This window comes from Chionomys nivalis, chromosome 10 (assembly GCF_950005125.1).
Source record: "Chionomys nivalis chromosome 10, mChiNiv1.1, whole genome shotgun sequence".
In the NCBI taxonomy this organism is placed as follows: domain Eukaryota; kingdom Metazoa; phylum Chordata; class Mammalia; order Rodentia; family Cricetidae; genus Chionomys; species Chionomys nivalis.
The window spans coordinates 43,745,937-43,768,790 of NC_080095.1; the positions used below are offsets into that span (position 1 = coordinate 43,745,937).

General features: G+C 46.4%; 1 protein-coding gene across 3 annotated transcripts in view; it reads right to left on the reverse strand.

Moving 5' to 3' along the window:
• Smoc1 (SPARC related modular calcium binding 1) overlaps positions 1-18,735 on the reverse strand; it is a 164,273-nt gene extending 145,538 nt beyond the window's left edge. For all 3 annotated transcript variants that reach the window (XM_057783113.1, XM_057783114.1, XM_057783112.1), the window contains exon 1: positions 18,398-18,735. In XM_057783113.1, coding sequence (XP_057639096.1) covers positions 18,398-18,493 — 96 coding nt within the window. In that variant the 5' untranslated portion in view covers positions 18,494-18,735. The remainder of the gene's footprint in view (positions 1-18,397) is intronic.
• Positions 18,736-22,854: the final 4,119 nt, after the last annotated feature.

A 22,854-nucleotide genomic window follows, 5' to 3' on the forward strand; every position in this document is an offset into this window, starting at 1 on the left:
GGTAGGAAAGCCTAAACTAATGGACCACTTGCTAGAGGCTCTGTGTGGACAGGCCCAGAATTTAAAACTCCAGAGACATAGGTGAAAGAGGATGTCTACCCTTCAGTGGGTCTGTTTGGTTTGGTTTTGCCTCCAGGAGCCTTACAGGGCTCTCAGAATGGTATCACATAAAAAATTCCCTTGTATTTACAGCAGAGAGAGAAGTAACCCTTTGGAAGGTCTAGGCGCATTCTGCTTCCATAACAAGGCTTTTCGAGAGGAGAAACAATGAGCATGTGCACTGATCTGGGTTCTACACTGGGGCCAAGGAAAAAACAGGAGGGAAAAGGGAAGAAAGGGGAGAACTTTGAGAGACGGCTCAGCTGGTAAAAATGCTTCTGGGGCAAGCATGAGGTCTTGAGTTTGAATCCCATTAAAAGTCAGGTGTAGTGGTACCTGCCGGTCACCCAGCACTGGGGGGACAGAGACTGAAGGGTCTCCAGAGACTGCTGCCCAGCCAGGCTAGTCATTCAGGAGGCCTGTTTCAGTGAGAGACTCTTCTTGAAAACACAAGGTGGGGAAGTAACTGAAGAAGACCCCAGGACGTTGACCACTGGGCTCCAACACACTTGGCACACAGACAGAGAAAACGAATCACATAAAATATTCAAGTAGAAACACATAGACCAGAGAAAGAGTAGAGAAAAACAAATACAAAAAAGAAAAAAGAAAAGAAAGAAAGAACATGGAACAAGAATAAACAGGAAATAGTAACAAACAAAAGATATTATCTGCTTAGAATAATCATCTTCAATGGCAATGGTACACACTCAAGTAAAAGTTTCTAGAAAGTAAAGAAAGTGGGTCTAGCGGGCACAGCTACCTTTTCTGGGACTCTTCCTACAAGACGTCATAAACTTCCAGAAGCAGTGGATGTCTGCAAACATCCCAGAGAGCAGCCCGGAGGCCCTACTGCTGCAGCAGCATCCTAACCCCCAGGAGAGGACAGACTTGCTGGGGAGCAAGGAGGAGGGAAGGTGGGCAGCAGGCCCTGCTCCTCTCTCCAGCTCTCCTGAGCTTTCTTGGACCAGGACTGGGAGTGCATTGGGTGGTCACCCGCCATATCTCCAAACCTAGAAGTTACCAGCAGGGTACATCAGTTGACAGGACTTTGGAAAGGCAGCCTGCCTCCCAGACCTAGAAAATAACAAGAAGGTGGCCGCCACTCCACCAGTTGCCTTCAGACTCTGAATTCAGGGAAACAACCTGTGAAGCCAGGGAACATGAAAAATGAAATATGACATTGGTAAGGACGGCGTGTTTACTTGCCAAAGGAAAAGACAGCCACTCTCCCTGTAGAGGAAGACGATGCTGAGGGGTATCCTTTTTCCACTGATTTCCATCTAAAAGACATCCTAAATTGTCTAAGGAAAAGAAAGGGGAAGAATTTTACTTATCTCACACACATGCGCACGCGTGCGCGCACACACACACACACACACACACATACACACACGGGTTTGTTTTAAGCAGAAGATAATAGAGCCACAGATTATATATTTCTGAGGGACAGGAAACAAAAGGAAACAAAATTCTACAGAGTTTTTTTTTCTACAGAGTTTTTATGAGAATCATTCATGTTTTTGTTTCATCCATCATTTTTATGAATAATTAATATTTCCTGAGTATCCAGCCATGACTTCATTTGAGTTTACAATTGTTGTGAGAAGCTGTTTGTTGGTTCCTGGCTGCTCAGCCCCCAAAATAATCACGCACAAACTATATTATTTAAATCATTGTTTGGCCCATTAGCTCTTGTTTCTTATTGGCTAACTCTTACATATTAATTTAACCCATTTCTATTAATCTGTGTATCACCACGAGGTTGTGGTTTACTAGGAAAAGTCCTGGTATCTATCTCTGGCAGAGCTACATGGCTTCTCCCTGACTCTGCCTTCTTCCTCCCAGCATTCAGTTTAGTTTTCCCGCCTAGCTCTGTTCCCCTATAGCTCTGCTATAGGCCCAAAGCAATTTCTTTATTAACCAATGATACAGCATACAGAAGGGAATCACCTCCCCTTTTCTGTTTAACCCATCTCTATTAATCTGTGCATCACCACAAGGTCCTGGCCTACCAGCAAAGTGTTTGTCTTGGGCAGAGACTCCATGGCTTCTCTGACTCTGCCTCCTTGCTCCCAGCATTCAGTTTAGCTTTCCCCACCTACTTCTATTTCCTGGGCAGGCCCCAGACAGTTACTTTATTAACCAATGGTATTCACAGCATACAGAGGGGAATCCCACATCACACAATGACCCAATGAAGTTAGTGATATCTTCCACGTACAGACAAGGAAGGTGGGGCAGCTTACAGTTCCGTTAGTTCACCCAAAAGCACACCACTGAAAAACAGCACAGCTGTGACCGAATTCATCTCGGGTCACTTTGGCCTCAACGCACTCTGCCCCAGTGTGGCCAAGCCAAGAGCAGAGGCTCAGGCCACCGTGACACCCAGCATGAGAACAAAGGGACATTCCCTTCTTCCTGTCCAGGCAGCTTTAAGGAAAGAAGATCTACCTGTCATCAGCCACAGAAGAACGGACGCACGGGATGAGGCTGTAAGTCTGCCTCTGCCTCAGTGGTGGAGAAAGTTTAACATCACGCTACCAAGAAGGTGCCTGTGGTCTTCAGAGGCAGGGAGAAGACGAGAAGGGTGAAAGCAATGAATCTCCCTGTTCAGTCCCTGATGTTAAGGTTTTCTGAAGTCATTGCCAGAGAGGCGGAAAGAGTCCCCCAGCACAGTCCCTGGGGCCTGTCACAGCCACCTCTGGGCTATGAGCAAGCTCTATAAGCCTGATACCCAGATCCACTTTTCCTTGTTCAAATTGTGTTGCTGGCCCCTTGACCCAGCTGCCCCGGACTGAACCTACTCCTCCCCCGCAATGTTTGCAGAAACCAGCAGCTGTGCCCTCTGACGGAGGCAAGAACACTGAAAGTGCGTGCCTGTGGAGCCCGGCGGCAGAGAAGGTGAAGAGTCCCTGGGTCCTGAGGCTTGGACCACCTGTCTCCCCACCGCTGGAAACGGCTCCCCACCACTGGAAACGGCTGGACTAGCCAAGGGCAACCCAGAAACACAATATCCTATAAAAATTCAAGCTATTTCCTCCTCTTGGCTGGAACTCATCCACTTTCTAAGTGTTCCAGGGCATCTTTGAATGGAAAAGTTGTGGACAGAGCAATGGGGTGTGTGTGTGTGGAGGGGGGTAACAGCCCTGTGATCTGCCCCTAGCTAGCTATGAGTGTCAGGAGGGTCCCCAGCCTCGTGCCAAAAGGGAAAGTATCCAGGGGACTCCTCCAATTGTGGGCTTACATGATCACGATTTCCTTGTTCCAGAACTTCGGGACTAGTCTTCACATGGCCCATCTATCGTACTCTGAAAGCTTTCAAAGTCTTTGTACATTTTTTTTCCCTGTTACCTCTTGAAATGTCTACCCTGGGACTCACCTTGGCGGTCATTTGACCTGCATTCAGTTGGTGAAGGGACGGGTCACACTTGAATACAGCTGGCTCTGACCACCAATGTCCAGCCGTTCTCCCCACCCTCCCCACTCACAGGTCTCTACATTTTATGGAAACCCAAATGTGCCCTGTGCTTGTGGCCTCGGTACCCCTTTCACTCCCTCACCATGACCAGCAGCCATGGGAAATGCTAGATTCAGGATAAAGTGGGCTCCAGGGAGGCAGGGAGGAGGGAGAGAAAGTATTCAGTGTCACTCTGGAACCGCTGAAGTAAACAAGTCTTAAAGCCCTGTGCTGGGCAGCTAAGGCTGCCAGAACAAAAGGCCATAGCCTGGGCGACTAACAACAGAAAACCATTTCCCCTCAGCGCTGGATGCTGGAAACCCAAGATCAAGGTTCTGGCAGGGTTGGCTTCCGGACACTTCTCTCCTTTGCTTACAGACAGCTGCCCATTGACTGCCCTGTTACAGGGTTTCTGTGGCCCTGGTGTCTCTCCACGTGTCACCTCCCTCTCTTCCTCCTCCTCCTGTATCCCAGAATGGCCTTGAACTTGATACAGCCAAGGTGACCTTGAAATTCAGATCCTCCATCTGAGTACTGGGATTATAGGCACCCGCTCCTAAGGATCCAGCTGCAGCAGAACAAGCACTCCATCAACTGAGTGGCATGCCCAGACACAAACCCATTTGTATAAGGACTCCAGTCAGATTAGAGGAGGGTCTGGCTAAACAATCCAGCTTACCTTATGTACCTTTGTAAAGGTCCTATTTTATTATAATTAACTTGGCTAAGTTTCTCTGTCATGTTTAAATTTTATTATACTAAGATTTATTTTCACTGCTACATAAAGATATTAACATTGCAAGAATATTCTTCTATTAGTGTAGTAATATGTCAGGTTTCCTTATATAGCATAATATTAAACTATAAATTTAAAATTAAAAATTAACAGGCCCTATTTCTAAATATATTCACATTCTGATACTGGGGGATTAGGCTTCAGGGGACTTGCAGGACTCACAGTTCAGCCCACCATACCTTTACTGTCTACGACAGCTCAAAAAGATATTGTCTGTTTCTTGGAACATGAATTCCCATAAACCACCCAAGGTCTCACAAGTGGGTCTAGTCATACCTTGGAGTCCTCCGTGTTCACAAAAGAGAACACAGCAGCACACTTCCTCATGCTCTCTCAGCTTCCACCAGAACTCAGGAAGCATGTCCTTCCCAGGGCCAACCTTGGGGCCAACTCCCCTCCTGCAGTTCTGCAGTCACGTCCAGCCTGCCCATCTAGGCCACTAGGAAGAGAACCATGGCACCCAGCCTCACCCCCTCTTACCCCGCCACGATAATGCCAGAGCGACAGCAGAAACACACAAAACTGGAGACCCGTTTCTGTAGAGTTGTCCAATAACTCTAAAGGTCGCTAACAGCAGGTCTCTCCATGACAGTGGGTGGCACAGGTATATCTGTCGCGGGCATTATACGCCTCCTGGTGGAAGTGCACACCCACTCCCCCAAACACATATCCGTTTGTATCTGATTAAGCCTACAGATTTTACACGGAGCATAAAGGATAGAGGGGCATATTTAAAACCCAACGGGAAGCTGGATGTGGCGGCTCACACCTGTAGTCCCAGCCCTGTTGGATGATGAGGCAGGAGGATGACAGACAATAGAGAGCAGCCTGCCGTGCTACACCGCAAGACTCTGACTCCAAAAAAAAAAAAAAATCAAAAGTAATAATGAGACAAACAGATATGAAACAGAGTGGGAATGGAAGCAGGAAATCTAAGGTGAAACGATCCTCTATTCAACCAAACAAGTTACGGAGGAAGGAAGGAGTCAGGGAAGAACCCAGAGATCAAACAAAATTTAAAAGATGGAGCCTCGGAGCCCAACATGTGGCACTAATTCAGATCCTGAATGAAACAAACAGAAAAAAAAAGTTTTGAGATAATGTTCAAGATCTGAACTCTGATTATTTAGATTATACTAAAGAACTGTTAATACTCTTTGGTTGTGATCTGCCTCTGTGATTAGATTTTTGTTGGTCCATCCCAGTCTTTTAAAGGTAATGCAAGCATCCCTTCCTGTGGTCTCACACCCCAACAAGCTCTTCATAAACAGACAATACGGTAACAGGGATGCGAGTTCATCCGACCAGTCCACTGAGAGTCAGAGTTAGAAACTGAGCACTCTGGAGTGGGGTTCTCTGGGAGATCCAGTCAGTGACAACATTTGCTGATGTCAAATTCACTTCAGAATAATCAGAACTGGGGACTAGGAAGATGATGGACAAAAAGAGACTGGCCCTGAGCTGTTCGTCATTGAAGCTGGGTGGCATTCCATGGGAAGTCATCACATTATCCTCTTGATGTGCACTTAGACATTTCCTTGACAGTTTAAAAAATAAGTTCTCATTAATAAATGGGACCTCCTGAAATTGAAAAGCTTCTGTAAAACAAAGGACACGGTCAACAAGACAAAACAACAGCCTACAGAATGGGAAAAGATCTTCACCAACCCCACATCAGACAGAGGTCTGATCTCCAAAATATACAAAGAACTCAAGAAATTGGTCATCAAAAGAACAAATAATCCAATAAAAAAAAATGGAGTACTGATCTAAACAGAGAACTCTCAACAGAGGATTCTAAAATGGCTGAAAGACACTTAAGGAAATGTCTGGCATCCTAAGTCATCAGAGAAATGCAAATCAAAACAACTCTGAGATTCCATCTTACACCAGAAAGAATGGCCAACATCAAGAACACTAATGACAACTTATGCTGGAGAGGTTGTGGGGTAAAGGGAACACTTCTGCATTGCTGGTGGGAGTGCAAACTGGTACAGCCCCTTTGGATGTCAGTGTGGCAATTTCTCAGAAAATTAGGAAACAACCTTCCTTAAGACCCAGTAATACCACTTTTGGGTATATATCCAAAGGATGCTCAATTGTACCACAAGGACATGTGCTCAACTATGTTCATAGCAGCTTAGTTTGTCACAGCTAGAACCTGGAAACAACCTAAATGCCCCTCGACTGAAAAATGGATAAGGAAAATGTGGTACACAATGGAGCACCACACAGCAGAAAAAATAATATCTTGAAATTTTCAGGCAAATGGATGGAGCTAGAAAACATCATTTTGCGTGAGGTAACCCAGACCCAGAAAGACAATTATCACATGTGTTCACTAATAGTTGGTTTTTAAACATAAAGCAAAGAAAACCAGCCTACAAATCACAATCCTAGAGAACCTAGACAACAATGAGGACACTAAGAAAGACATATATGGATCTAATATACATGGGAAGTAGAAAAAGACAAGATCTCCCAAGTAAACTGGGAGCATGGGGATCTTGGGAGAGGGTTGAAGTGGAGGGGAGAGGCCAGGAGGGGAGCAGAGAACAATGTAGAGCTCAATAAAAATAAATTATATATATATACAACAACAAAAAAAGTTTCTTTGGTAAATGGAAAGAACCCAAAGACAAAGCCCGAGTCTATTCTTTACCAAAGTTCTAATGCTATTACCAGACAACCAGCTTACCAATTCACACTTTTTACATGAAATTTCCCAAACATTAACCTTCCCAAAATGCTTACAAGTGACATGACATACCTTCTTTTCAAATGCTTCTGGGAAATTTTTAAACACAAGCTAGGCACATTCTAAAGGGTTGCAATAAGGAGTTTAGTACACAGGAAAATACTACTCAAATGTAAACATTAATAAATGTACCATGAATAACATACTGATGGTTGTTGATGCAGTTCAAGTCCTTAAAAACTTATTCATCCTAATTTCTCTTATCTTAAAAAGAGGATACCAGAGACCCACAATGATAGGTTAATTACATAAGAATGTGGATGTTTCACAGAGCAAACCACTGTTTGCTATAAAATATCCAAACACAGATACTGTTTAATATTAACATATACTGGATTGGGAATATAACTCAGTAATAAAATGTTCGTCCACTGTGCATGAGACACTGAGCTCAATCACCAATACTGCAATAATAATAATAATTCCTATACTTATAAGAATCAGGAAAAAACTTGCATTCAGACAAATGATGAATAATTTTTATTTGGGTCTTTCTTTACTGTCACTATTTGAAAGGATTAAAAGAATAGTAGTTATCGTCTTGTAGGAAGAATTGTGTCACTGTAGGTGGACTTTGAGGTTTTAAAAGCCCATGCAAGGCCACGCCCTCTTGCTCTATCCCACCCTCACCCCACCCTTCCACCATGACCCCCTCCTGGAGGATCAGGATGGTTAACACCATGCCATGATGGTAATGGACTAAGCCTCTGAAACTGTAAGCAAGTCTCCAATTAAATTCTCTCTTTCCTAAGAGTTGCCTTGAGCATGGTGTCTCTTCACTGCAACAGGACACTTACATTAAAATGTTATCTGTTGTTATTTTTCTGAAACTCAGATTTAACTGGACATCTTGGATTTTCACTTGCTAACTTTGAAATTCCTAAACTAGTCGCCTTAAGTTTGAAGGAGAAAAAAAAAAGACTCCTTCATAATCACCCAGAGAGAGCAAGTCAGCTAAAGAGGCTGGAGTGAGCAGGGAGGGGCACCATACTGCAAGGCTAAGGCACAGCCCAGAGCTCTGGGGAGGAGGTGTGTTCTCAGAGCCTCAGGCAGGGCAAGAGGGAGGAGGCCAGAGATGTGGGGAAAGGGTTTGAGTTTGGATATGCATTCCTTCTGAAGAGAGAAGAGGCATGCTCCCCACCTGTTAGCAGCAGGTCCCTCAAAGAAGCAACCCTTTCTTTTGTTCTTGAACCTCATTGTGGAGCCAGAGAGATGCTCACTTGGCAACTACGGATGAGGACCTGAGTTAGGGTTCCTAGGACCCATGTAAAAGGCAGCCAAAGGTAGAGCTGGTGACCTTGGAATTCCAGTGCTCCTACAGCAAGATGAGATGGACACAGTGGTAAGCAGTAAGAGACTGTCTCGAGTGGGAGAGGAAAAGCCACCACCCAAGACTGCCATGTTTCCCGTGCACACTGTGGCACACGCATGCACACATTCTCATACAAACACACACATACAGCACAGGCAAAAAATATATATATTTCTAAGTTTTTTATTCAGTATCAAAACAAACTTTATTGTGGTCGATATAAATGCATTGCAATCTTTTTTGAACTTTCTTATATGTTATTGAACATGTACAAAGGGACTTTAAAACCCATGTACTTATTACCCAGTTACAAACAAACAAAAAAAATATCAATTCCTTAAAAGTCTCCCATGTCCCTCCAATGTATTCTTCTCTATCCTCACCCTATACCCTAGGGATCCAGGAATATGATCTTTGTGTTATAATTTTCTTTAATTTTCTCATATATGTTCACATCTACTTGTACCCTTAAACAATGTGTGGCTTTTGCATATCCTTAACTTTAATAACCTTCATATAAATAATAGCCTGGCCTATGTATTCTTCCTCAATGCTCCTTTGTTCATGTTCTTTTTTAATAATGAAATTAATCAATTTAATCATTAAATCATCATGTTTGGTGCTATATAATAGTCCATTATTTGGTTATATTCTTTTGTTGATAGTCGTTTAGGTAGTTTCCAATGTTTTCCTATCACCAAATGCTATTATGAACATCCTTGAACACATCTCTTCATAGAGTCTAAGAGCATTTCTCTAGGGCATATAACAGGGCAGAGTTACAAGGTCAAGAAGTGTGTGCAACTTCAACCGTAATTCTACAAAGTGACCGTACTAATTTATATTCCCACCAGTAGCAATAAATAATTTTTATAGTCATGTCCTGCTGAGGTTAATTGAAAACGCACCTTTAAAGTAGAGGGGTTCAAAGCCTGCTCAAAATGAGCAGGAGGCCTGGTGCTAATAGCTCCTAGCCTTAAAAAACAGACCTGCCATGGGCACAGCCAACAATGATGTAGACTAAATTTGCAGGTTATCCATGAATCAGCCTGGACTGAGATTTGCCACAAGGCACATGAGGGACGAGGAAGCAGCTGCTGCACCTGCCATGAGCTCAGGGGTTTGGGGGGGGGGGGAACAGCAGGAAGGTGGCCAGCAGCTGTGGTGGAAAGAGAGACTACAGGTTTGAACACTCCTGAAGGTAGACAACCTCCTGAGAAAACAAAGGCAAGCCTGGGCAGAGGGTCCAGAGAAGTGGCACTAGCATCCCATGCCCAGGTCTGTTTTAACTTGTACTAGTTTCCTGTAGGATTGGAAGATGTTCCCTACACATGAACCTGGTGTAATGGTTGCTAAGATGCATTGCACGCACATGTTGAACTTCCCCGCTATAGCCCCACTTCCAGCAAAGCACAACCCTCTGACTCTTACGTGAATTGACTTTCTTCTTTCTGCACAAAGACAGTCATATATTCTGGTTGGCATTTTACTTTCTTTTTTAATTGTCCAGTATATCTTTATAAAGAAAGAAACCATCCGCATTTATTGAAAATTCCATTATTCAATAAACATTCACTAAGCACCTGCTCTTGGGCAAGGCAGAGTCCATAAAAAAAAAAAATTAAGCAACTTTACCATAAGAGACTGCAGACACAGAACACAATAACAACCTCATTTGTCGCATGCTTTCCATGGCCTGGCAGTTGTACTGGACCCCTAATGAACGTGGCAGGCAAAACAAGCCCCACCCAAGATGCCTATGTTCTATCGCTCATACGACTATGTCATGTGCCAGAGAATCACGGTTGCTCATTGGGTAACCCAAAAATTAGTCTGTACCATCCAGGAAGAGCTGATGCTATCACAAGGTCCTTCCTTAAACATCAAGAGACAGCAGACGAGCGAGACAGCCCAGGGGAGAAAACCTTGACCTTCGCTGCTGACTTTGAAGGTGGAAGGAACCATGAACTAAGGACTGTGAGCAGTTCCCAAAAGCTGAAAAGGGCAAAAAAAACGGATTCTTAAATCAAGCATAGTGGTGCATGCCTGCAACTCCAGCACTTGGGGTAAAGAAGTGTAGTTCAGGACTTCGAGGCCGGTCTCAGATACATAGCGCACTCATGAAAAGCTTGGGTTACAAGAGACCCAAAAACAAACTTCTATGTCTCTCCCCCCCCCCACATCCAGGACTCATGGACTATTGAGGAGAAGGGGGAGTCAGGAGTTGGGGTAGAGTGTGGCAGATCACTTTCATCTGGGCATGACGCAGCCATTGCCTTCTTGAGCTCTCAGCAGTTGTGATTACCCACGCAACACCAAGGCCCAGCAACATTCTGGCATGGAATGGGGAAAGGACGGTAAGGCACCAAACACACCCCACAGATATAAATACCATGGCCCTGATGGCGGCTGGAGGAGCCTAAGACTGTTTCTTCAGGGTGTAGCCACTGGTAAGGTATCCAGGTAAATAATCATCACCCATGCACCTATAAAAGCAACTCCTCCAAGCCAATAACTGAATTAAAATCAGTGGGTGGAGTGAGAGAAGGGGAGGGGAGGGGGTGACTGTGGAAAGTGGGGAAGAGGAATAGGGCCCACAGGAGTTGGAGGGGTGCAAGAGAAGGTTATGGTGGTGTAAATATGATCGCAATGCATTATATACATGTATGCACATGTCAAAATGAAGTTCGTTATGTGTAATTATTATATGTTAATCGACAATCATTCAGTCCCTTGGGTCTATTAAGCACATTTCCGGTGGTTAATGGCTGTTGTAGGTGTGGCTAACATCAGACCCCCATTCTATGGGACAGCACCTCCATCATTGCTTGTGAGCTGGCTGATGGCTCAGTACCTCATTTGCATATTTCCCGCTTTTACTTCCCTCCCCCGCGCCAGGGATTCCAGAACAGATACATAATAAATAACAAATAAATAAACTACTAGTCACAGCAATTAGTTTAAACCCTAGGATCTGACCTGGAGAGATGCTTGTCTAGACTAAAAGTGACCATTCTCCCAGGGCTGAGCAGGTTGTTCACTTCCTACCAGTTTGCCTTGCAAGCCAGGGCCTGAATTTGATGCTCAGAATCTACATTTAAAAAAAAAAAAAAAAAACCTGATATGATGATGGCTTGTAACCCCAGCATTGGGGAGGCAGAGGCAGGAGGATTCCTGGGCCTCCCGGGCTAGCCAGCCAAATCCACTTGGCAAGTTCCAGACTAGTGAGTGACCCTCAAAAACAAAGATGAACCCAAGGTTGTCCTCCGGCTTCCACTTTCACATGCACGTGTGTGCGTACACACATGCAAGATAACCCCTGGGTTTCCCACTGCCAGAACCTTCAAGAATATCAACCTTGTAGAATCTTATCTTCTTCCTATAAGCTGGTTTTATCGGAGGGGCAAGCTTGCTCACAGGTATGAGGTATTTGTCATGTTCCAAGTCACCTGACATATTGCCTGGTTAACTGGGAGAAAGCTCTGCTAAGATCAGAGCTGCCTTCTTTGCTGAGTGAAGGGTGCCCCACACTGAGCCCCCAAAAGGGAGAAGTAAACCAACCAAAGCAATACTGGAAAGTCCACAGAGCTCTAGACCTAACAAGCTAAGGCAGTGGCCACAGGGAAAATTATTTTGTGATCTAGCAATTGAGTGTGGAATGATGTCAGAACGAAGGAAAAGCCAATTCTCCTCTAGAATGACCTGTGGGGCTCGGGTCTTCATGGAAACGACTGGAAGCGTCCGTAGAGACCCAATTCTCTCATCCCCCTGGTGACTCACAGCTGTGCAGAGCACAGCCTGTGCACAATGCTAACCCTGTTTGGCAGGCTTCACAGCAGCTCCAATCGATTTCTCATCAGCAACTCAACCCTTGTCCTCTTGCAAACAGCTCAGTGACAAACACAGAAGGAGGGGGCCTTCCACACTGCCAGGCCTCACCACTGGCAGCCATGCCAGAACTTGGCCGCCTGAACAATAAATCTCTATGTGGTCTGGAGAGAAAGGCCACCCTGTACCTGATGTATGCAGGGCTATACACCCAACTCAGCCCCTGCAGAGTGGAGAGAAGGGAGGAGGTGGGACCTAAGGCCCCAGTCAAATGAGAAACAGGCCTTCGGCCTCTGCTGCACTCAGAGAGGCAGCTCAAGAGCCACACCAGCTGGTAGGTGGCTCTACTGGGCTGAGCTAAGGGTACAGACACTCGTTGTTAGCATCCGTCCTCGCCGACACACCGCAAGAGGCAGCGTGACGTCTGCTATAAATTTATAAATTACTAAAGAAAATTGCACTTTAAAAAAATAAATAATACGATAAAATTATCCTGGGATGGGCCAACTGATGTCCATATTTGAGCTGGAACCTGGGCCTGCTCTGCTCATTTCCCCGTGGAATATGTTAGACAGAAACACATCTGGGAGAGGAAGGAGAAACAGAAGTGAGGAAAGAGCCCCCGACCCTGAGAACTAGCATTTGACCTCGGGTGCAAAGAACTGAATTAATCAGAGCCCTTAGTTCACGACATCCTTTGATTCGTGCAGGGCTTGTGTTTACTTTTTACTTAATCGGCTATTAGAACTTTAATAGCGGACAAAGAGCTGGGAGCCCACCCTCTCTCACTAAAGTACCGAACCCAATTATGTGATATCCCCCCCAATCTAACCCCTTCACCCCATGACTCCCAAGTCACTATATATAAAACCTTGATTTTTCTATTTTTTTTTTTTTTTTTTGTAGCTACAGGTATTTCTTTAAAGGTTTTTTTAATTTCGGTTATTTATAAATTTACAAAAGATGTCACACTGCCTCTTTTGGTGTGTTTCTTTTATTTAATATTGCATTGCTAAGAGAAATCAACTTTGATCTCTTGTGCATATGTACAATGTGTGTGTGGTTATTGTTGTTGTGTGTGTATATGTGTACATGCGTGTGCATGCGTGTGCGTGCAGATGCACATGTTGAGGTCAGAGAACAACCTCAATTGTCATTCCTCATAGTCCACCTTGTCTTCTGGGGGACAGGGTCTCTTTGTCGCTTTGCCACTATAGATGCCTCACTAACTATCCCAAGAGTTTCTAGGTATTCTCCTGTGCCTATCTCCCATCTCTCGATAGGAGTACCAGAATTACAGACACACACTACCAAATCTGACTAATTAATATGGACTCTGGGAATCTGGACTCAAGTCCCATATTTCCATAGCAAGCACGTTACTTCCTGAACTATCTCCTGACAAGAGCTTACCTGTTGCTATTGCTCCTATGCTTGGCCTGAGCAGAATTTTTCACAGTGTGAATTCATCACAGTTTGCTCATCTGTCTCCCCATTAATGGGCAGCTGGACTCCTTCCAAGCTCGTGGGGATAACAGCACAGTGGCACACAGTCGCTGCCTTCTCAGCCCAAGTTTCTCTAAGGCACGCATGCCTAGGAATAGAGCTGTTAGGCCACACCAAGTGTGACCCCGCGACTTCAGGGGACGAGTTGGTAGCCAACCATCTATGGTGCTGAGCATGTCTTAGATGTACATTTCCTTCCCTGACCCTTTCAATTTGACTTCTTTAAGTATCAGATATCAGCTCTACCACAATGTTTAAATCAAGTTCTTGCACAGCGTCTGAGGTGAATTTTACTGCACGGAAAAGAGGCTTGGACAACAGGAAGAAAACCTAAGTGGAGCCGAGACCTAGTCAAGACACTGAGGTAGGATAGTCCAATGGGAAGAAATAGCCCAGTAGCTGTTTTACTTTTGGCAAATGTGATGTGGGATTCCCCTCTGTATGCTGTGAATATGTTTTATTACCATTAGTGGTGATACATAGATTAATAAAAATGGGTTAATTTAAGATGTAAGAGCTAGCTAGGAATATGCCTAAGCCATTGGCCAGATAGTGTTGTAATTAATACAGTTTCTGTGTGATTATTCGGGTCTGGGTGGCCAGGAAACTAGAGCTCCGTCTCCATTTACACAGATGGGAGAGAAATAAATGTTTACAGTAGAGTTAAAGCTCATTTCCCATCTAAGATGCTCACTCAGCCTCTTCCACCCCATTCTTACAATCACTGCTTGTGCAAAGAACAAAAACCTGAAAACGGAAAGCCCAGTGTGTAAGTCAGTAATTTCAAATGACAGTGGGGAGGAGGCTCAGACTGGACATCACCATACAGTCTAACGCATCTCTATGCCTACAAGCTGAGTGTTTTCCAGTTTGACCAGCTCACAGATGAATCAGGTCCCTATTCTTCATCAAGGAACTTGCAAGCTCTCTAAGACAGGATCAGGCATGAAGTGCCCAAGGGGTCACAATGCTGGGAAAGAGAAGATGCTCACTGTTGAATGACTCAAAAGTTAAGGATTGCAGAAGCCTTCGCAGAGACCCTGATGGAGGAGGCAGAAAGCAAAGAATATACTTCAAATAATTATGAACTCAGTTTCTGACTCACACCCCTTGATTTTTGCCTAGTCTCCTATTTCTCACATTTTTTTTGGGGGGGTGGGTATTTTGAGACAAGGTTTCTCTGTGTAGCCCTGGCTGTCCTGGAACTCACTCTGCAGATCACAGAGATCCACCTGCCTCTGAGTGCTGGGATTAAAGATGTGCACCACTACTGCCCAGCCTTTCTCACACTTCTTAAATGCTCCTAGCTCTGGTCACACTCAGACACCAGAGGAGCTCGGGGATCCTCACTACAGACCCAGGATCATGTCACTCTCTTTAGTTTTCGCTCCACAAACACTGACGGAACAGACTGCTACCAGGTGGCCGGCCCTGTACTGAGCTCTGAGGATACACAGGTGAAGAAGATGGGGTTCAGTCTCAGCCCCATTCCATTCCCTATCTTCAAGGGTAGACAGAAGATCAAACAAAGACTGTTCACTTGGCTTATCCATCACTCAGACTTTATCAGCCCGAGACAGCCTCTCTCTTTTTCCCCTTTCTCCCCTGAAACATTTCTCAGGAAATCTTCAGGATGAAAGAAATGACTGCCTTCCCCATAACTGAAAGAATCCTGAGCAGCTTCCCAGGTAGCCAAGTGGCTCTTCAGACCTCCAAGACCCAAGCATCAGGTGCTTCCCACTGAGCAACCTCCAATCTGATACTTGATAGCTGGTGGTTTCCAGAGTCAAACAAATGTCAGGAATTTTATGAAGGAAGGCAGGAAGCAGAAAGGGGGGCAAGTACCGGGGTCTAGGCCTCAAGGGAGCTCAATTAGTGAATCAGAGAGTTAAAGCGAAAGGGCAGGTTCTCAGTTTCCTAGAAAGCCAGCTGGAAAAGATGGCAATCCTTAAGCCTCTGTCACTCAAAAGATTAAGAGAGGAGACCTCAGGGTGCCCAAAGGGAATTCTGCAACAAGCCAGATGTTTCTGCTCTTCCTATGATTCCACTGCTCTCAACCACAGTCACATTTCTCGAGCCACCAAGAAGCCACAGTATCTTCTGAGACAGGGCTGAAATCCAAACATAACCCTTTATCAATACAGATAGAAAAAGATTGCCCTGCAACCTCGCCTGGTGTATTGGGGTTCAGAATTTTCTCACGGAATTATTTTTCCATTTACCTGGAAAATATAATATAGTCCATGCATACAATATGATCCATGCAAACCTCCCAGAGCCATGCATACATCACATGGAATTCAAACAAGGCAGTAAGCCCCCATGTTTCACCTCCCTGACTCTAAAGTGGGTCTAAAAAGACTGACTCTCTTGTTCTTAAGAGACTGTATAAAATGCCAAGTCCAAATGTTCATAAATGGTAGCTCTTACTACTGCCCATAAATGCAACCAGACAACCACAAGCTTAAGAGTGCTGCTTCCAGTCCGAAAAGATGACTCGGTAGTTACAAGCACTGGCTGCCCTTCCAGAAGAGCCAAGTTCAGTTCTCTAAACCCGTGTAGAGTCTCTCACAACTCCAGTTCCAGGGGAGCTGATGCCTCTGGCCTCTGAGGGCACCTACGCTCACATGCTCATATTCACCTACAGATAGACACATACACATGTAACTAAAAATAATGAATAAGTCTTTTTAAAAAAGAGCCATGTCTCCTTAGTATGTTCTAAACGTGTGTGTGTGTCTGTGTGTGTCTGTGTGTGTGTGTGTGTGTTTGACAATGAGTGAGCTAGGGTGTAAGCAAACCTACTTACAGGTCCTGCTTATGTTCCATCACGTTTGTCAAATTAACAAACTAAAGAAGTGGCCGGGAAGCTTAGTCAGAATCTGTTTGCCCCGAAGTCCTAGCTTGCTCCTAAAAGGTGCTTTCTCCGGTTCCAGGAGTTAGGGAAGGAAAGCCATATGGCTTGAGACGTTAGACATGCCCGGCAGCAAACAAGCCCCCCACCATTTGTCGGAGGGCCTCTCTCCTTTCGACCCTCGTGTGGGCGGGCATCCAGATTGCGCTAGGGGTGCTCTGGTCTGCATCTCTGTCTTGACTGTTCCTAATTATTGGAGGGAACGCCGTGGCTCTCTCTTGCCTGACCTCAGAATTTAAGAGCTCCGAGTCCTCATATCAAACCATCAGCTTCATTTAAAAGGCATCCTCATCTGCATCCATAAAAGTCGCTCCTGGAGCCCTGACTTGCCCCAGCTTTGGGAATGCTTCGAGGATTTATGACACACCCTGGATCTAATCTGCCGCGCTTTAACTGCTGCTGTTGCACATCTGGTCATAAAAGCAAGGGCCGGCCCAACACGGGGACAAACACTTTTCTTTCCTAAGTGGCTGCAAATCTGATCTCCCAGTGATAGGTGGGCTCCCGATGTAATCAGCCCAGCATCTGGGCAGTCATTAAGTTAAGTCAGGTTTTGCAAAGCTTTTCCTCCATGCACGACAGCTATAAAGATGATTCCCGCATAGCAAAAGCCAGGAATAAAGAAGCAGCTATGGGAACAGGTGGTAATGGGGCTAGCCATCCAGGAAATGGGGCCAGAGGATCTCCAGGAAAGAAAGCACAGTTTGGTTGAGAAGCCAACCTTGTTTGCTCAGAGGTCTCAGCTACTTTCCCAGGGAGGTTCCCCCAGGGTGTGGGCAAACTGCTACCCGGAGGTCCAAGCTCTGATCTGACTACCTCTGATGCTTGCCCACAGCTTGCCTTCCTTATGTTTTGCCAGAGGAACCACTAGGTGGTTTAACAAATACATTTTTAAGGCAGTGAAATTTTTTATTAGACCAATAGGAGGGGGCAGGGAGGGCAATAATCTAGACCAGAAATGAACACAATGCTGCCGGTTCCCGTTTTACAATGCCCTGGACAATCCGTCCTGTGCACAGAATTGGCACATTTCGTGTGGTTCAGAAACTCCAATCAGACCAAGGTTCAACCGATCCAACCCAGGGGAGGAGATCCTGGAATACTGCGCAGCTCTCCCAACTTCTCCACAGCTCCCCACCCCTGCCACTCCTCCCGGGCCAGGACGGCAAGAGGGGGCATTAAAATTATCTGCTGTGGGTTTTACGAGCAGCGATTGCTTTTTAAAACAACAACAACACAGGGTCCTTGTGTGGCTCACGGGTAACCTAAAACTCTCTAGGCAGAGTAGCCTCCCCCCCGTTATCCCCCCACACACACACACACACACAAACACACAGACACACACACCCTCCGCCTGCCAAGAACGCCAGCGCGGGGACCAGTACAGCGACACCAGAGGGAAGCTCTGCTCCAGCCAAGGCCGAGCTCCCACCGACCTAGGAGGCGCCTGGTGTTGGGGCGGGATCTTGAAGGAAAAGACTCGGGAGAAGTTCGGGAAAGAAAACCCACCGGTGACAGGTCGTGGGAGTCGGTACTGCAAGAAAAGGCGGGGGCGGGGAAGGGCAATGAAATTTTATTTCAGCAACTTTTCCAAGAGGCCCGCAAGGGACTAGACAGTAGAGTCAGGGACAAGGTCTGTCACCTCCCTTCCCCCTCCTGTAGATGAGCGGCCAAAAGACCTCTCTCCCCGCGCAGGTGGGCGCATTGCCGGCAGACGCACTTACCCTGGGGCCGGTGGTGCGGTGGCCGCCGGCCGGGGACAGCTGCACCAACACGAGCAGCAAGTGGGGCGTGAGCAGGCGGACGCGCGCGGACAGCATGGTGCCAGCTGAGCCAGGCAGCCGCTAGCGGGCAGCGGGCGGGGGGCGCGGGCAGGCTTCAAAGCGCTTGGGGCGAGGGGGGGACCCGGGCGGCGGCGGGGTACGGCAAGAGAGCCTGCAGCAGGGGCTGGCGGAGCCTGCGGCCGGGGGTCACGGTCATGAACGGCGGAGTTGGAGAGCTGGAGCGCGAGCGTGTGCTCTGCGCGTGGCGCCTGCTGCGCTCGGCCTGGTCTGGGCGACAGCAGGTTGGATGCCTGAGCCCGGGCCATGGGAATTCCCGTTTTAAACCCCGGGAGGGGAGGGGCGGGGCCCGGCGGAGCTGACTGACGGGTCGCGAGGCCTGTAGCAGTCGACCCTACGGCAGGTGGAAGCCAATGGGAGAGAGACAAGAGGGGCGGTTCGTGGTCAACCCCCCACCTAGGAGACACACTGGTTTCCCTGTCGGATTGAACTCCAGCAGAGGCTGGGATGCAGAGTAACTTTCTCCTGGCAAGTCCACTCTGGGAATCTCCGAGCGCTCCAGCAACCTCAGCCCCTCCAGACTGGTCACCTGGTTAATAAAAAAACCTTGAGCACTTATCGGTTTTCAGCTTGTAGGCTGGAGTTGTCTCAACAGCTCCGTGAAGAAGACAGGGAAAAATAGCTCCGTTTTCCAAATGACACAAAGACCTTGAGAAATGTTTCCCGGCGGGCACAACCTGGAAAGCCACCAGTTGCCGCCCACAGGATGAGCTGTGACCTTTGTTAGAAAGAATGGGGTGTTCACTTCTTTCAAAAAAAAAAAAAAATCTCCTTGTGGGTGACATACGAGTTCCACAGAGGCTGCCTGAGAGAAGTCTCACGGAGGCAAAATGAAGCATCCGAGGCTGTGGTGGCTTCCTGAGGTTCTGTTAACGCACACCTGTGGCCCTGTGGTCCACATGACCTGGGATCAAAATCCCGGCACCCTGTCTTACCAATCTGAACTGAAAGTCCCCAGGAGCAGAGTCTCTGTGGCCTAGCGACACTGAAGAAACTGGTCCGAGGAACCCTAGTTTCATATGGGGAGCAGGACAAGACATGAACGGAAAAGGGTCTGTGAGAGCAGAAATCCTAGACATCTCCAAGGAAGGAGCAATCTTTCCTGGGAGCCCAGCCTTGGAGGGGAGAACTTGGCCCTAAAGCAGACCCGCCAGGAGCTGGAGGTCTGCCCGCAATGGTCCCAGAGACCAACCTGGACATGGCCACAGCTATGTGACCATCAGCTCCTCGACGCAACAAGGTGTCTGCTGCCTGCCCCACAAGAGACCCATGATTATCTCCAAGTGTGGAACCCAGCTCTTGGAGATTGGTTCCCACCGGTCTGGGCCCCTCCCATGGTAGGGAGAGATCCGTTTCTTCAACCAGAGTGCAATAAAGCACAGGCTCGCAGCTCCCTGACTGCCCTGAGAGGTCCTGACAAAGACTAGCTCTGCTCCCTTCCAGTTTCTCTTCTCCAGTATATGAGCAAGCTTCCCAAAGGGCGTGCGGGTGCGGGCGCGCACACACACACACACACACACCACACCACACCACACCACACCATCTGGCTGCACACAACACTCACCCTACATACAGCCAGTCTTCCTGAACAACAAACCAGAGTGTACCACTTTGCTCAAAGCTCAAAGGACTTTGCACCTCCCCCATCAGCCTCAGACAGAAATGCCAAGACAAGAAAAAAGGGTACTCCAAACAAAAATAAAGAACATCTCTAAAAAGAAGTGTCATTTTTTTCAGGCCTGAAGCCAGCGCCTTGATCAGACATTAGAGCAAGATCCCACCATCAACACGGGGGTGGAAGGGTGGGGGTTTCCCAGGTCTGCCATCTAGTGGTCAAACCTTGAACAGGAATCATCTGAGGTTTGTTTCCCCCTCTGTAAAACGAGAGTTAAAATGACATCCACGCTAGATGTGTCTCATTGGCAAGACTAAAGGAGATGGAATGAGTACAACCCTTATAATGACATATGGAGAAAACAGCCCAGGACTTCACAGTACATAGAGCAAATATTCCTACTTTACAGGCAAATCAGCGGGCCAGGCATGAGACTGACTTGTCTGTGGCCTGATCTAGTTAGTAGACGACAGAACCAATTTTCTAGGCTAGGCTCTTAGAGTCCTATCCTGCCTCTGTAGCATGGAGTCTTCTGTTACTGTGTCACTGGGAATTTCTATGGAGACTCGGCTTCGCCAAGCACCAGGAGAAAAGACATTAAGCAGCAATGGTCGGGCTGTCCTGGAACAGCCCTTATGGTACAGAATACTGGGGATTTAACCAGCTGGATTGCCATACTTGTCCAGCCCCGAGTGTGCCTGTAGCACCCTAGGCAGTTTCCGTGCACCTTCAGTGTTTACCCACAGGGGGCGCAGCAAGCTGTAGGTTTCTCCTGACGCTGCCACCTGGGCACACACAGTCATGGAGCCGACCCACTGCCTGCTGGTGCTGGAATTATTGAGAAAGCCGTTGGAGACAGCGAGCATGTTCAGATGGCCCCTGGTATCTGGCAGCATGCAGCCCCCGGGGGAAGCATTACAGTAGAGCTTTCCATCCCCAACCCCAAATGCTGCTTTCCAGCCAGAAAACTCATTTCCAAACAGTCACTGGTCCAAAAGTCGACATCGTGCTGGCCTTCAACCATGTAGCTTAATTTAAAATACAAGCGACCGCTTTCCAGTTACTTTGCTTAGCGAGTATTTTCTTTCCTGCTGCTCGGCATGCAGGGCCTGTCATGACTCCGGTTGCCATTCTTGTGACACATTTTCTCCCAACTCCTCCAAAGCCCAGAGAAACTCAGAAATCCAAGAGAACCCCTAGTTCTAAACAGCATCTCTCTGCCAACCGGGCTCAATCTTGTGATCCAAGCAAAAAAAAAAAAAGAAAGAAAGAAAGAAAGAAAGAAAGAAAGAAAGAAAGAAAGAAAGAAAGAAAGAAAGAAAGGTAAAATTGACACACTGTCTTGCCCTGAAGGCCAGGTTTATGACCCCAGAATAAATCTAGCTGGCCTGGCAACTGCCCTGTCCAGTTTTACTCACACTTTGCCCTCTGTGACTTCTCTTTTCAAAAGGATATTTTAATGGAAGAAAAATAATTATTTATATCATAACATAGGTCTTGGGGGACTCAGGTCTATAGCACTAGTGGGGAACGGCAGCTTGAAATATCTGCCCTTTTGTCCTGTTCAGAAAAGCAACATTCTGCTCATTCTAGTGAACACAATGTTCTTTGTTAAATGGGATCTTTGGACACACACATACATTGTCCTACAGTTTAACGCAGGGAACAGATAGGTACCTGGAGACCATATCTAAGAGTAAAGATTGCATTGTATGGGAACTCAAAGAGCAAGGTGCTGTATATCTAACCAGCAGGAAGGACCCCTGAAAGCGGTTAACCCTGAAGGGGATCGGGAACAAAGTTTGGTACCGTGTCGATGATGTCAGCTCTATGTTTGCTTTGCTGTTGCAGCAGCCCCGAGCTGAGGTGTCGAAGGTGAGGACTCTTGCAAAGGCACTTCCGAGCTCAGACAGGAGTTTGGGATACCAAGATTAAACTTACAATTCTGTTAAGGTAGATTATTCATTAGTCTTACTTTGCACATGAGGCTCATCCACAGAGCATAACCTTACCAAGGTTCTTGCTTAAATAGAACCAAAAAATAATAATTTAGAAACTTCTCTGCCTCTAATCTAGATTCCTATTGGCAGTCTATCATGATAAACAGTTTCTGTCTGGTGGCCCAAGATGGCTGCTCAAGTCCTTGCTATCATATCTGTTTTCCATGAACAAGATGGAAAAGGGAGAAAGAAGAATATGTACTTGCCAGAAGTTACACTGTATTTTATTTCCTTGACTGCAGCTCTATAGGTATCCAGGTAAACACAAATGGTTACTAAGGAAGAAGACACAGTTGGCAGTAGAGGCTATCAACATTGTGATGCTCAGTTGTCAGATGAAAGGTCTTCAACTCCCTTATGTTAAATATATATATATATATATATATATATATATATATATATATATATATATATATATATATATGAATGCTGAGCATTAAATGTGTGCCCCTCCTACAAAATTCATCTCTTGGAACCCTATCCCCTTCAGGACTTCAAGGAATCCTTGGGACTAGATGAGATCACAGAGGCAGAGTCCAGAGGAATGAGATTAATGCCTTCATACGAGTCATAGGAGAACTTGCTTCTCAAGACTCTCAGATTTCCACCACGTAAGGCTCTACAGAGAAGTTGACACTCTGGCTTCAACAAAGCCCAACCATGCTGGAACCTTGGTCTTAGCCTGCAGAAATTTGCCAACTAAGTGTGTATTGTTTAGAAGCACC